The 16,810-nt window shown below is 40.1% G+C and overlaps 1 protein-coding gene across 1 annotated transcript in view; it reads right to left on the bottom strand.

Moving 5' to 3' along the window:
- Positions 1-1,704: 1,704 nt before the first annotated feature.
- Positions 1,705-16,810, bottom strand: part of LOC139656458 (leucine-rich repeat transmembrane neuronal protein 4) — a 34,004-nt gene continuing 18,898 nt past the window's right edge. The window contains exon 3 of the mRNA XM_071534050.1: positions 1,705-1,923. Within this exon, the coding sequence (XP_071390151.1) occupies positions 1,705-1,923 (219 nt within the window). The remainder of the gene's footprint in view (positions 1,924-16,810) is intronic.

The raw sequence follows: 16,810 nt of genomic DNA, 5'->3' as shown, positions 1-16,810 counted from the left end.
AATTTTGACACTGATGTTGCAATATGGCAAAATATCATACATCCCCGGACCACGTTATGCCCAAAAAGAACAAGAATACACAAGAAAGGAAGAATACTTCTATAAAAGTAAAAACATAAAAAGTCAAATATATAATAAATATAATATCGTTCTTCAAGTTGTCATTTCACATGTTCAAAAGCATCGTGTTGTACAAATTCCCAACTCACAAACGTCCCAATTATGCCACATTTAGTTCCCCTAAAATTCCAACATTTTCACGGCACATTATTTGTTTGTGAAGTACAGGTGGCCAACGTCTATTAATATCCAGGACTTTAATTGGATATTGTTTTCTACACAAATATGCAGTGTCGTATGTTCCTTTTTGGGAAGCAACATAGAAGGTACGAGTCTGAGAGCCACATTCAGTGAGGCTAGTGTGGTGTATTGTGTTGGATAGCGGTCACACACAGTCACACAAGGACAAAATAGCAAGTGAAAGTTGCCAGGTCTTGATTACTTAGGAGAATACGGGGCACACATCATTATCAAACAGTCTGTTGTCTTCAGCACTGTGCTCTTCAGTATCAACCACTCATGCAGTTGTCTAGGCACAGCAGACTGTGTTGTTTGGGCTGACACCACTTTGATGAATGACATTGTAAGTATTGGTTATTTACCATAGTTTATTCATCATGTACTATAATGTAACATCTTCTAAAAAGTACACACAGATAGATATATGAGTGTGACTGAAGTGCACAATCAGATTATTGGCTGTAGAACACATTTTATGACAAAAATATCCTTACAAGAGAGATTAATATGGATGATGAAAAGTAAATATGTCAAGAGAGCAAACTCATTCCAACGCACCAAGCTCTGCGCTTGGTGTTTATTTTTAATCAATGTTTACTTCTCAGCTAGATTAAATTAATTATAATGTGATCAACACTGCAAATCATTTAGGAAATCAAAAGTCCCCATGTAAATTACATGTACTGCTGGCAAAACGTGTGGGCTGTACATTTTACATGACAATTTATTCTTATTTGCTGACTTGCTTCTCTCATCTTGAGTAATTGATTCTGAGTGGCTCGTTTCTTGCTATGAAAAACGCTACAGGGACATGAGGAAGAGAAAGACCTCTGACTGACAGCATGATCAGAGAAAGCAGCAGAGAACCTTTTAGCTCGGTTGATCTTTAATTTGTTCTGCTATTCCGTTGCTCATCATGCTGTTTCCCCCTTCTGTTTATAGCATTTTGCATTTAATTACTTCACCTGACGCAGCAGAGGTGCCCGAGCGGCGAGAAGTCGAGGTAATATGTCCAATAAGAATAACAAATCATTACATTATTATCCTTATTACTCCTCGAGCGGCATAGTGGAACATGAGAAGTCACACCGTTGGTTCCACCTCCTCTGCTAAATGAGGACATCAGGGGGTCAGGTGGGGGCGCGGGCTCGCCGATCAATTCCGCCGCACCCCTTCATTTCCACCGAGAAACATTTTCATTTTCATTAGCGTGACCCTGGGTCCAGGATACTATATGCAGCGGATTAATTGTCTCCTTTACTCCTTCGCTCGGTAATCCAATCCCAGTCCCCTTCACCACAGGCTTATGTTTCATTAGAGGGGGTCCCCTGGTTCTCTGCAGCAGACATATAGGTTCAGTGAAGGAGACAAGAGGTGCTTCTCGAGCCTCGCGGCGGACGCAGCTCACTGTTGGAGGGAGTGGGACTGGGAGCAAGGCAGCACGGGCTCGGAGGGGAGGGCAGCCATAAGGCCCGTGTGGTGCCCGGCTGGCCTCGCACCTCCCAGGGCCTGAGCGGGGGGCTCCGCGCCCGCGTTGAGGTGCAGTGACAGGTGGGCGTGGCAGTAGTCCAGAACCGACTGCTCATACCTGTACAACGTCAGCGCACTCAGCTGCTGTGGTATCTGGGGAAAAAAAAAGAGAAAAGGGAAAGAGGGAGAAAGAGAGAAAACCAGACCTGTAAGTCAATCCAAGAGCTTCTGCTTGCCCGTTCCACATTTTATCCGCTTTTAGAATATCTGGAACGCTTTTAATTCACTTCATGCAGCGGCGGCACAGCAGTGTCATTAATGCAGCCTTGGCCAGTGATACAGTGTGGGCCTCAAGACCTGAAGACTGTGGTGCTCAAACACCCACTTTCAACTGGAGTGATTTATATGCAAGATGAAAGCCTTAAGCAAGAGTGCACACATATTTTCTGCCCTCTTTTAAATGGAGTCAAGGCTCCATTTAGTAGAGAGTGCTTATTACATTACAAGCACTTTGCTGATTCAAAGACCCCTCTCAGTTTTAGGTGCTACTGTGGTCTGAATTATGTCAATTAAATGGGATAAAGTTGCATCTTGGCCTGCGCGATATTGATACTAATATCTCCATGTCTGTTAATATTTTCGCACAAAATATGAATGCACTCATGCATGTCAAAATGCACAAAGCAACATATATATCGTAACAGACACACACATCAGATAACAGCACAGAACACATACAGGATTCACATACAGGACTTGTATGCATGGTAGACATCTCTCTCTCATACTCACCTTCAGATAGAGAAGATATTCTTGCTATTACTTTCATTCACTTTAAATCTAATCTAATTCCAAGAAATCAACTATTTTCATTTTCAGTGATAATGTGTTCAACTTAACTGCAGTATACTCAATGAGCAAACTATTAGAACTAATTAGAATTGTAGTTCCATCTGTAACTGCACTGTGAACGTTGCTTTCACTGCCTCCATTAAAAACTCACAGATCACTGTAATGTGACTTGTTGGTGGAATATCTATTGTTAAATATGCTGTCTTGGATTATTTTATTGGATTGCAATAGGATTTACTCTAAGCTGATTTGATGCAGCAAGGGCTTTTAGATAGGTGTTCCCTGAATGTGGTTAGGTCAAATTTCACAGCACCGCCGCCATTCAGACCTCTGAATTTAAGATCACAGCTTACAAAAGGTTATGTTTTACAACCCGGTTCAGTTTGTTCGCCGCTTTAATAGAAAGCTTAGCTGAAGACACTCCATTGTGTAATTCAGCGGCTGAACTTCGCACACTATTTTAGAGGACTTAATGCAATATTCATGAACAACAATGCCCTGAATGCAAAATGAACTAAGTGGGAGGTCTGTATCTGGGAGTTCTCTCCACAAATCGTCATGGGGGAAGGCTGCATTGAGGACAAGTTTTCTCTAATTATTGGAATAGAAAAAGTGAAACATATTGGTTGAAACTTAGACATAAATCTATGCCACTGGTTGTTTGGTCGAACCAATAGCCACCGCTCTGTATGTACAACAAAAGAGTGGTACTACAGATTAAACAGCTATAGTATTTTTCAAACGTGCCATAAACTATACTGAGCTGAGGTTGCTGCGGCGATAAAGCTCACCGTTCAAGCTTTAGGGAACTCTATATGACTGTTATAAATACATACTAGCATAGCATACTCTCAGAGAGGTATAATGTTATCACTATATCGGTTGACTCACTATAAAACAAACCTGGATCTTTTAAATTAGGAAATCTAGACAGCAGAAATTGTTAGGATGAATTATCATGTGATCTGTGTTGGTGTGTTTTGGACTAAAACAGCATTATGATTTGTAAAGGATTTGCATCGTTTAAAATACTCAAAAGAGAAGGGAAGTTAAAATAATCAGTAGTAATGAATTCCAGCGAGTTCTTTGCAATGCAAATTTTTGACAGTAACTGCTTGTTTATTGTACTTTATGTCATGTTATTTCCCTAATTCTAGCCTGCTCACCGCCACTGTGCAGATTGCTTAAGATTCAAACCCTCTCAAGCCTCTCAAAGAGCTTGACTCATACTCTTAGAGTATGAGTCAGAAGTGATCTGATACCTAGATAGCATATACAGTATATTCAGTCTAAGGCCTGGGTATCTGTGTCTCCAGGTGTTTTTTTATTGTATGTAGTCTGGTGGTGTGTGTTGAGCCTTTACAAACCCCTCAAAGTGAAAAATACTTTATCTGTGTGATGCACATATCCATAACGTATCCCAAGGAGATGAGAGAGATCCCAAATTATGCCAATGTCAAAATAATTTTTTCTGCTCTTCCAGTAAATGCACTGTGAAGCGCTGATGCCTCAGCTTAGACTTGGAGCCGTGACATTTTGACATCTCTAAGCAAGCACCGGGTTCTGTGATGGAGACTCATTTCCAAAAATGTTTCTAGTTTGTCCAGCATAGATTTGCATCCTACCAGTCAAAGAACAAACACACACACACACACTCACACACAATCCACCCCCAGCAAGTATGGTGATAAAATCTGTTCAACAACAATCACTTTTATTCGTGACCTTTTTGGTTTTTTACTGCCACTTTCCTCAAACACTGTAGTTAGTTGCCGGCTTTTTCAGCACTTTGCTTGAACTGTCACCTAGCTTACATAATGTGCACCCTCAGCCTTCAATCCGCAAAGTCACACAGTCGTATTTTCTTTTCATCAGAGCCACTTACCATGAAATAAACTATAATTTCCGTTTCATGGGGTCTTTAAATTTTAGGAAGGCCCTCCCCAGTTTTTGCATCGACAGCCATGGGCGGCAGCTGCAACCTATTCTCTCTCAAATGTTGTAAACTAGCACGGAAACAGGAACACTCGAGCCCCTATGACTTGCTCCAGATCAGTCCTCAAAGATCACGCTTCAAGACGATTCGCACATGCAAATCTGAATTCATTACAATGGAAGTTCTTCAGACACTGAAAAGTTAGAGAGGAAAAGTCACTGAAACGGTATCTTCAACACTATGGGTACTCATCATCTAAAATAGGTTTTGGTGAGATGGTGAGCATATTGGTTGTGAAACAGCAAGTGGTAGAAACCTGGATGCCTTCACATACATCACATACTTGGGACACTGTGGGTTTGAATCCAACTCATGACCTTTATTGCATGTTACCCTCTTTCCCTCTCCTATATTTCTGTCTCATCTAAGAAAGCATAAATGTCTTAAAAAATCAATGATGGAGACTGAAGCGGTGCAGATATGGCTGACCAATATGGCTTAATGTAACTGCCTTGCAACACTACAGTTACATCCAAGATAGTACATACAGTGCATACAGTATCTGCGGTGGCAAGCTGTCCTGTAACCAAAGGTCACAGTTTAAATCCCTACAACAGCTAGTGTTTATCAACTGCCATATGTCCCGCTTAAGTGGTTTTGAGCAAGACATCGAATGCCGTGCTGCTCACTGATTGTGGGTCACTCTGGATAAGAGCATGAGCTAAATGACTAAAGTATAAAATGTAAATGTAAGTATTTAATCCTCACTCACACTAACTTCATGTCAGCTCTCTTTACAGCTGCGATGAGGTCTCTATGCAGTGAAGGGTGAATAAATTGAGATAAATGGGATTTATGTTTTTACCACTCTCGCACACTAACAAAATGTAGCACTGCACTTTAAATGTACTCCATTCACACTGAGCAGGCAGCGCTCTTTTGCTGCACTCCCTCGTGAGGAGGACGTGAGTTCAAATATCCCCGTTTCTGAGGTAGTTTTCAAAGAAGGATCGGTTTCACGTCTTACCGAAGAAGAAAAGAATAAAAGCCTTTTTGGCCAACCAAACAGTGCGAGCCTCCAGGTCTAATCAGGAATATTGGGTAGAATGCTGGCTGTTATGGTTGGAGCTCTTAGAGAGGTGAGTCATTGGCTGGCGTAGCCTGGACAGCAGCCAACAGCGCTGCTTTAGGGCCACTCGCTGCAAACAGTAGGATTTGCTTTAGGCATGATCACATCTTCCCTCAACTTTCATGGCTGGCGAAGTCTTCTCCCATCTAGATCTGAGCTACGCAAAACGATAAATATAAAATGATTTCAAATCTCTTGATTACAATAGCTGACTATGAATAGCCCAGTTTTCTTGACAATCGTTAAGTCATTATTCAGTGACTCATTGGCTCCAAGCCAAGGTAATAAAACGGGCATCTGGCATCAACTCTTGTCCTCACTTTATGTTAACAGTTTAAACTATGGCTGAACCTATTTATCGTCAAGGAAATTCAAAGGGAAGAAAAACTCTAGCTGAATATATATCCTGCAAGTTAGCTATTCTTACTCCGTTGATACTAAATCTTTATTTATGGTATTGAATGTTCATATTATATGACACATTTAAACCCGAGGTGTCAATGTTATGGCAGCGCGATTGCATCACCTTTCAAACTTGTTATGCATTTAGACCCTTATTATCTGCATCTCCCTCTTAGCTGACATGACTCATCTTCTATCATTAGAAACCTCTAGAGTTGAAAGCGATAAGAAATACACTTTGTACTAGATCAAGCAGTTTCATAATCTGTTAAATCAGTCTGGGAGTTTTTTCTGTCTTCAAGTGCCTACAGCTGTAAGAATCACAACTCTTTTTCTTTGGTTCTTTAATTTAGTTTAGTTTAATTTAGTTTAGTTTAGTTTAGTTTAGTTTAGTTTAGTTTAGTTTAGTTTAGTTTAGTTGTTTACACAGTGATACAGCAGAGGTGAAGTGATAAACACTGTGATAAAACACAATGGTTAAGTACAAAAAGAAGAGGAAAACATACAATTTGTGCATTTGACACAAATAACCCGTCGGCATACAAAAATAATTCACCTCAAAACTAACAGAACGAAGGAGAAAAATAAAGATGCCAAGCAAAGATACTACTGAACTGAATGACAGAATCTAAATGACAAAAAAATACAATGGTGTGAGTGTGTGGTGGGGTGTGTGTGTGTGTGTGTAGTGGGGGGGTTATACAGCAAATTGCATTAATGACAACTTGGGGACTTAAATTCTATTTGCCCTGATGCAGGGAATGAAATCATAGGAGCAGTGCGAGTGTGGATCTCGGAGATGTATACTTCCCAGTCTGCCTTCAGCAAAACTAGTCTGTCAGCTTAGTCTGCCTTCAGCAAAACATAACCACTGGAATCCTGACCCCAGGCAAAATGACACAGTACTCACTGCTGGCTCCTTGTAATGGCCATTTCTGCCTGAGAATGCAGTGCGCAGTGTAAAACTACTACTGTATAATGCAACCCATGACCGAGCTAAGCAAGTCATTTTATAATGGTAGGATTGCATGCAGTACACAAAGCCTGAAGATTATCTGTCCATTCTGACATATGAATGTTGATGCTGAAATGCAGATCTCACATCACCAGTGAAATCAATGCAATATGGTGGCGATTTTAAAAGAAGAGGTCTGAATTTAGGCAGGATTTTTGGTGTTACGTAAAACTACTTCTCCACCAAATTCAACATTTTATAACAAAACGCACAGATCTACATAAGCACTCTACTAACACACTCTGAGGCACTTTGCTGCAGATGCCGAGGAGGACAATGATATAAACCCTTAGGACACAGCACACCACCATTAATTCTATTTCCCAAGCTATTAGCTTTTGATTGCTTATAAAAGCATTCACTTAAGTTGTTCCCCTTTGCACTGCTGTGAATGTGGGTCAAGCTGCAACTAAATGATTCCCAATTAGGTGACAGACAGCTGCACCATGCCAGCATGCCTCAGACTGGCACGGGAGGCATGAGCTCTCATTGGCATATTAACAACATCCTCCGCCCGAGCAGTGCTGCTGCTCTCTGTCAGCTGGATAATTCACTCAGTGGTCAACACTGCAGCGAGAGAGCACAGACAAGCCTCTATTATCATTGCTGTCTATTAGGCTACACACCCATGGACGCTGAATGGCATGCTAATGGCCACAAGGCCCTTTTCCCGATCGCTGCTTTGCATGGATAAATTGCAAAATGACTTAAGGGTGAGTGAGAAAGCCACAAAGTTGATAAGAAGTGGTCAGTGAAATTGAATGAAGCACAGCATAAGACTTAAACATACTGTACGTGGTAGAAATGCATTTTCAGATATTGTGTATTGCAGATGATGATTATCGTGGATGTTTGAAATGCGCGTGAAAAAGTTAAGACGCATCCGACAACACAATTTGCTGTTGCTAAACAGAACATTCAGTAATATTCAATAAATCAGACAACAAATACTATGGATGAGACAGCAGACTGTCTAGCTTCCTCCCTTTTAGGTTTTTGTAGCAATTAGGACAAAAAAAGCTAACATCCATTGCAGCTGAAAGTTGTACATCGTAATACTGCATGTGCTAGAAATCCAGAAAGATGATCTTTTGCCGACTTTAATATTCACCATGTAATTACATTTCTATTTGAAAAGCGTTTCACATTTGTCAAAATAACCATAATCCTTCAGATGTGGGGATTTATCTCCCCCTAATGCTGCTCATCCCATTTTCTGCTCATCAATGTTGGCAATGCATGCTGAGATTTACTGTTATTTACTGGATGGACGTTTTATGAGTCACTATAGACTCTTTTCTGATGTATGTAGATATAAGTAACCTGATCATGGATGCCAAGAAAGATAGATGCACCGTAAATTTTATCCATGTGCAGTATAACCATACAGTATGAAGAGATGTGCACTGTACTGTATGTATGTTTCACTCTCCCTCGCTGGCTGTCTGTTTTTCTCTCTCTTTACACACCCACACACATCCCTGAGCACACGCACATACACGCCAATGCTGCTTGTCAAAACACCCATTAAATGCCTCAATCCTGAAAAAAATTATAATTATGTCACTTCTAAGGTCACAGTTGTTTACTTGGAACTGCGATGGTATCATGGCGTAATATGTTTTCAAATGTATTTAAAGCTTCATAGTTAATTTATGTATCAAACATGCCACGCATGTTTTGAAGAATACCGTTTGCAAAATGATGCTTTCATTCTGTAACAGACACTGTGCTGAGGACTTAACACTGCAGCCTTTGATGCAATTCCAACAATCTTTATGACAAAAAAAAACTCTACAGCAGAGGCAATTTTTTCATTTGGACGGAGACCTACAGTAATCCAATTTGATAATACGCCAGATGCTGTACTGCCCTGCTCACAGTGTATACAACATGTTGGAAGAAATTTAAACTATGAGGAATGTTTGTATGTTTAAACGCTACACACCAATGCTGGTATTATTTTATCTGGAGTCTTGTTGCATGGGTAGACTAACCTTGAATTACAGGGGAAAATACTCACATGTTTTTCTTATGGCCCGAGACTATGAACAACTCTCTCTCAAAGCAAGAAACCAGAGGAACCAAGACTTGCCCATGGAGCTTATCCACTGACAGTGAATGGACTCACTCACTGTCATCCATCATCATTTTTTTTTTTTACAGCCACATTACTGGGATATTTCAGTCGTTCTATCCATTAGAAACCCTCAGAAAATCATTGCAGGTATTGTCCAAGTCACCTTTTCCATCTTATCCAATTCATGGAGCTATGCATCACTGGACAACCTCTTGATGCTATTGTTTCTAGCTTCATTAGACAATAATGAATTGTCCCAAGCATATAAAATAAACACAATGTAAATATATTACATGGAAATAACAAACATATTTAAAAAGGGAACTTTAAATCATTTGGCTTGTGCAAAGAACAAATGAAAACCCCAAACCAAACAGAATCACATCCCTAATTGTAGACACCACTAATGGTTTCCGCAGAGAGTATTTTTCTTGGAACTTTACTTTTTCACTTTCTCACCAAAAAGAAAAGTAGTTCAGAAAGAGAGGGAGACGATGTCAGATATGCTAAGAGGAAGGCTAAAAGGGGTTCAATGCACCAATGACAGGCTATTTCATTCTCTAATGGATTTCTTGAGTTTATCAGCCTTGCTTTGTCTAGATGAGATATCAAGCTAATGTTGCAAATCACAGATAATTTAGTAAGTGCAAAGAGATATGAAAAGACCAGACTGACAGACTTGTGTTTAATGGATATGGTAATAACACAATCACCTTAGTTCAGATTGAACGCTCATCGATTGTGCGGCTGACTGTATTGTTACCGCTTCAGAGAAGTCAGCCAATATTTTGTATGATGGAAAGGTTTCACATATAACAGAGTTTCTGCACTCAGTGTCTAGAGTTGGAGTCTGCTTTTTCTTGTTTTTGAAAAATATTAAGTCGGCGTGAATATACTAAAATCCATGTGCTCCAGGACAACAGAGGAATGGTAATTTTAAGGAGAGACTGAAAAAGTTGACTTTCTGAGGTTTGAAAAGAACTTATTCGTCTAATCCACCCAAACAGCCTGTCAAGAGCTCAGAATGAGGGCAACAAGAGCAACTGAATAGTGTTGCTGAGGAATTTTTGCACCCTCAGCCATCACTTTCATTTCTTTGATACATTACTGACCACATCTAACTCAAATATAATTGCGTTAATTCAATGTGGTGCTATTAAAACAGTATCGAAAATAATCCCCAACAGACCCGGAGTGAAGACAGAAGAACATAAAAGCCACAAATTTTCTGATCTCTATGAAAAGTGCTTTCAGACTTTTCAAAACAAGACTTGCAAAAGCAAGATACGGAAAAAATAATCTTTATTTTTTTCATCTCGAGAGAGTTGGCAGATAAAGTTGATATATTGCGGTAAACCATCTCATATAAATGTCACAGTCTAAGGCCCAGGATGTTGTCATGCCATTGCTCAATCCACCATAGTACAGGCCTTTCACTCCTGTCCAGTTTCCATGGTGATAACTCTAAAAAATGGGCTGTATGTCTAACTCTTAATGCTGTGGAAGACTGTGTGTGTCTCCATGTGTGCGTGCTATGATGGTTTGTGTACTCTGTTATGTGAATATCCCATTTACATTCTACACTGAGATGAACTCTTAAAGGAGACTAGAAAGCCCAGAAAGCACACAGTAAACACACACACATGCACACACACACACGCACACACGCTTCGTCATTTTTTGCTGCACTAGATTTGATCTCTCTCCTCATGATTGTGTTTTGGTTGAAGAGCCAACATATCTACAAGAAAACAATTGGTCGCACAGAATATTCAAGACAATGAGCTGCAGGGAAAAAAACAAAAGGATCAGATTTGGTTTATCCCTGATCTATTTGTCTGTTGCCTTCAAAAGAGGCCAGAGGACGGCCATCTGTTTAAGTGCTACAGTCTGAAACAGCCTCTGAACTTGAGCAGACTTGTCCAATATTGATGTGGCTGAAAATGTGAGGCGACAAGAGATGAACTGCAGCCAGCTGTTGGCCTCCTGTGATATTACCACGGAGGAATGGTCTGTACCAGGAGGATCTGGGTGATATACGGGGCCGGGGCCTGCCGAAAATTCATCTGCAGTGATGAGATGTGAATATTGCAGCGGGATAATGTACAACTCAAGTGAGGCGGTATGAGGCCAATGCTGTGATACAATAGCCACTGCATGAAACCGTACATTATCCTTTCATTCTTCCCTTGCTGTCAAACAAAGGGACTGACGCTGCTGTAGCTGCGCCTCAACATTTTCAGGAATTGCAGTCTCAAAGTGCCTTCTTCAAACAATCTGTAAGAACCGTGGTTTTTTTTTAAAATTTATTTTGGCAACATATTTGGTCAAAGCTGTGGTGTTTCTGCACTGCACTTCCCAGACTTGTCAATCAAACAGTGTGTTCAGTGCTGTGATGGATTTTCTCTGAGTTTCTGTAGGTGCCGCTCTTTTCTTTCTCTGTCTGTCATGGTGGCTATCACTGCTCATGCTAACTACCCAGATCTTCTTCTGTTTGTTCCAAACAAACCAGACTTGTCTTTCTCTTGGGAGAGACCTACTAGACACCAGGTGTTTAGAACAGCAAATGTAAAAGTTTCATGAACTGGCTATAGGCTGTATCGCTGTTGTGTTGTATCTGTCTGTAATAGAGAGTAGCAAAACTGACATTTATTTATATGAAAATGTCACCGATTTTCACTTTAAAGAATAATGTGTTGCCTCGGATTTGGAGTTTAATTAAAATGTGCTTTGCAGTAGTTCTACAAAATGAGCATTTCTGCCAAGCTGTTGCCAACAGGTAGACTAGTCCTGTTCTATTCAGAGGACTGATGCTGTGAAAAGAACATTATGTTTACGGCTGAGAAATCTTTCCCATGGCCCTGTCTGCATCACTCCTCTCTCTCTCTTTCTCTCTCTCTCTCTCTCTCTCTGCATTTCTTCCTCCATCTAACTAGCACCTCTGCAGCCACATCAGTTTGATGGTCCACTTTATTAAGATGAATGAATCTCATCCGTGTGACGCCTTCCCCCATTTGACTGCGGAATATTCCTGGTGTGTGCGGCGGAGGCGCCCAGCTGTCACCTTGGGCAGCTTGACAGGATCTCCCCGGAGGTCACCTTGGGGATCTAAGTTCACAGTCACAGTGCAAACGTTTCGTTGCCCCGGCAAAAGTGCCGCAGCATGACTCAGTTACACTGTCGGTCTGTTCAACGGGGCGAGATGTACCCCGGCAGGATGTACAGTAATAAATCACATAAGATAAACAAGCGGTGACAATGAAGGGAACAGGAGGGGTCAGCAGCCTCGATGTCTTCTTGAACAAAACCCATCTGAACTGGCTGATATGACGAGAGATGCGGGGGGAGAGGGGTGAAAGATGCCAGTGGGGTCTGTGTGTGTCCTGGGGTGATATAAGGAGGGCGTCTGCCTTTTGGGTGAAAGCACTACCCTACATCTGTTCTGTGAGCCCTGCAGGATTGGGGGCAGTAAATGTAATTGATTACAAGACCCAGTGGTTCAGTTTGGCCTCAGTTTGATTATTTAGCGGTGCTCACAATGGGGGATAAACAACACAAGCGGATTAAGGGTTGACCATTAATCTCCTATGTTCAGCAATCACATTAACACAGAAAAGTGCTCTTCTGCTTTGATATCCTTACACTTATTTTTTTTAATGTGACAAAAATCTTTCATTCTGACATAATAATAAAACACAGTTTTATTAGGCAATTTCTTAACTGTATTCGTGCTCCATCAATTGTTCCAGTCTGTTATAACAACAATTATGGACTGCTGAATGGAATTAAACAGAACAGAGGGGCTTAATCTAAATGAACGCCGCTGAACAACAACACATAACTATTTATCTATAAATAACAAGAAGGTGTTCTTTAAAATAGTGATTAAAACAACACATTTCATTTCAAACAACAAAGGAACCAACCGGCCTAATGAATCCTGAATTGAGATCAAGGAGTCAAGCAAATATCCTCTCAAAAACAACAACAAAAAAAGCGGTCTGTTTTTCCTTTGCCAAACTTGGGTGTTTTTTGCGGTCTCTCTTTACCCGCTGTCAGACACAGCTGACATTAGTATTCTGATGCGGCCTCCTTCAAGCAGCGTTCGGTGCCAGCCACTTAATTTGTCATTTATTGCTCCATGACAACTGAAGTAATTGAACCTCTTGCCCATGGAAGATCTCTGCCAGCCTTGTGGCCGTTTTCCCTCATTGTGGGAGAGACGCAGCTACAGGACCTTGGTGCAAATAAGGGCACAGATCTCATTTTATGGGGCAATGAGATGGTTAGTATGTACCCCAGCCACAAGGGCCTCTGAGATGTTTATTGCACGCCTCAGAACCCCACTGAAGGCTAACTGGACTTCAGATAAAGAGAGGAAATTGGAGAGTATAAATAGCTATGAAAATGAAGGAGCGATGACAGAAGAGGGGAGAAAAGAGAAAAAGAACAACGGAGCCTGTGATTTGTGTTCATAAAATCATCTGTTGAGAGGAGGGTTATTCTCGGAAGTCGTGTCACAGACAATTAGGATGCAAACTAATCACCTAACTAGAGACTAGGGATAATATGTGTGTTTGTCTCAATCTTCACGCACCAGGAAATGAAGGTGACTGTGTATCAGATTGAAGTATCATTAATTAATGTCAATCTTTGATCATATAGATTGCTATTTTTCTCATAGGTTATTGAAAAGTAAACTCTTTTCTCACTCAAATCTACACAAATCTTTCTTTTTTGATTCAAACTCTAACCCTTTCTTCCACCTTATTCTGATTTGTACACAGTCTGATCTACAAAGCTAATTAAGTTCTTACTTCAGCAACATTCTGACTCTTCCCTTCATTAACGTTTTTGCACTCATTATAGTTGTATAGCAAGGACGTGACAAATTAGGGGATACAGAATGAAAGAAACGCCAGAAAAATGTGGTGGAACTCTTTCATGTGAGGGGAATTTGTTTTAAAAAGTAGAATAATTATCAGAGACAGGTAGGGTCTGAAATAATACCCATGCTGAGATATGGGCAGTATTTCCATATGCATGTAATTCCTTTTCTGTACTATATGTATTTGACATAACTTTAATTATCACTATGCTTTTTGATGGCAAGATTTTTGTATTTTAGAAATACTGGAATATTTTCAAGCAGAAAACCATTTGATAGAAACAAAAATAGCTTCAAAAGCTGAACTGCTATGATATTGATGACAGACATGTAATACTGGAAAAAGGATGTATTGATCAAGCTGTAATGAGCTCTATTTGGAACCAATACTGGAAGACAAGTGTAGCTCTGAAACAATAACACTTGAGGGAGATAGGTTTGATTGCAGAGGATGCCCAATGAAAACAATAATGCTCTCAAAACCCAAACACATGGCCCAATACTTTAACCTATACAGGCTTTGCTGTCACCTAGAATTCTCAGTTTCAAATTAGGAAAAGTTCCAAGGTTTCTGGTGGCATCAAATATGTCATGCCATATCATAGGGAAATATGGATAATATGGGATTTAAGATTTCCCAACATTTCAGCAATGTGCTGTGCATATTCTATACTGTACATTGAAAAAACAATTAAAGGGAAAAAAAACAAAAAAAAAACAGCTATTGGCAATGTACCTTGCATTCTTGGGTCCATTTTGTTGTTTGCTGGTGTATTTTTGTTATCCATGATAGTGTAAACATATACGCATCAGGCACTTTCAGGTTAACTTGAAACCGGCATAAGTCTATTCTGGAGCAAAATGAATGCGTTTGAGGGTGCAAACAGAATTTTCGAGGGGAAACAGATTGGGATTCTTTCGGTTTCTATCAGGAAAGTCAGAATAGGCAAAAAATACCCCCCCCCCCCCAAAAAAACAAAAAAAACAAAGAGAAGGCTGGGTAGAAAAAAAGCAAGAAGAGAACCTGTTGCAATCAAGTGGTGCTGCCGGCCTGGTGTGTTTGCTGAAGTGGCTGATTCATGCTGGAATTGGGAAAAGACTGGCAGCTATCAAATAATAACTGTGTTTACAGAAGACATTTTGAAAAAAAGGGTGGAAACGCACACCAGCATAGGGAAGGTACTGCCTTACGGGGGCAACATCAAAAAGTTTCAAGATGTAACAGCACACTCATAACTCTATATACTATTATACTATGCTATAAAAATTAATTTGAGGGGCGTCCTGGTGGCTCAGAGGTCTGAGGCACGTACCATGTAACCGTGACGTCCTGTGCTGGAATCCGGCCCAGGACCTTTTGTCGCACATCATCCTCCTCTCTCTTCCAATCTTTCTTGTCTCGCTCAACTTTGAACTATCTAATAAAGGCAAAAAGGCCAAAAGAAAATCTTAAATAAAAAATAAAATAAAATTTGAGAACACACATTGGTGTAAATATTGTACACGTAAGGGCTTTAACATAACTATAGCATAAATAGCACAAAAGGTTTCATGTTAGCTCGTTAAGTTAATGCATTTAAGTTATGCTTTGGTTGCATAAGAAAAATATTTTCTGAAATATTGAAAAAAGTGGTTGTAAATTGTTCTTCCAGTTATCACAAACATATTCACTAATGTGCTTTTACTTGTTTGCTCTAATAAGATAACAAAAGCAGAAAACCTCAGAATGATTCCCTTACGGAAGGATCAATGGAAATGTATTACATTGACGATACACACTATTGTTCTCAGCATGCGCCTGAGTGATGAAGTCAACCCTATCTGTCAACAAGGACTTTGAGCCCTTAAAAATCAAACATTTCTCTGTCAATCAATGCCAGAGTATGTGACATCTTTTTGAATAGCTGTCTGTACTGCAAAACCAATTCTATAAGCTTCAAGGCTCACTCCTGTCTCATGAGTCATTAGCGAACCTCTTCTCATCCCGGGCTTTACTAATTTGGCATGTCTGTACAACCTTGATATCAATCACTTGAGAAAGACTAATTAGGCCTGTAGTCTTGGATCTCACTGCACTATAATCGTCAAAGGTGTGCAGAGTACACAAAATGTGTGCTGAGATGTGGGACCAACCCCTCCTTGCTCAAGTCAAGTCACAGGATCACATAGAGGTGTGCGGCGATGCTGCTATTTGTATCTGTATTTGTTCCACCAACCAATTTGTAGTTGTATCTGTATTTGTTCCACCAACCAATTTGTATTTGTATCTGTAATTGAATAAATCCGGAAGTGAGAAGTGCTTAAACTGAAAGTTCCCCCTTGTAATCATTGCCATTGCTATTGCTGAGATATTAAAGCATTAAACTCATGGTTTTATAATGACCCATCAATAATGATGAACTATATAAAAAACAGATAATTTGCAAGTTCATAAACAACCGTAGCCATAACCAATTATAAACAGGAAACCCAAATCTCTACCCGAAACTTATTGTATGCTAGTATGACCTGCATGAACACTGGGGGACACTAAACAGTCAATTATATACTGAAAAAATGTATATGAATCAAAATATATATCCTCATCTCACTCTGAACTACTCTTTCAATCGGATATACAGTGTGGGGTTGGTGGTAACTGGGAGACAGTGAAAAGTAAATTATAAACAATTATAAATCTTCATTATGAACTACCTTATGCTATGAAATACACAACCTGCCCTTCTCTAAGCTGTATT

This window comes from Centroberyx affinis, unplaced genomic scaffold, assembly GCF_046629955.1.
Source record: "Centroberyx affinis isolate AG114_WGS23_722 - 3 ecotype Tasmania unplaced genomic scaffold, CSIRO-AGI_Caff_v1 ptg000168l_1, whole genome shotgun sequence".
Classification (NCBI taxonomy): domain Eukaryota; kingdom Metazoa; phylum Chordata; class Actinopteri; order Beryciformes; family Berycidae; genus Centroberyx; species Centroberyx affinis.
This window is presented reverse-complemented; position numbering and strand designations above follow the sequence as displayed.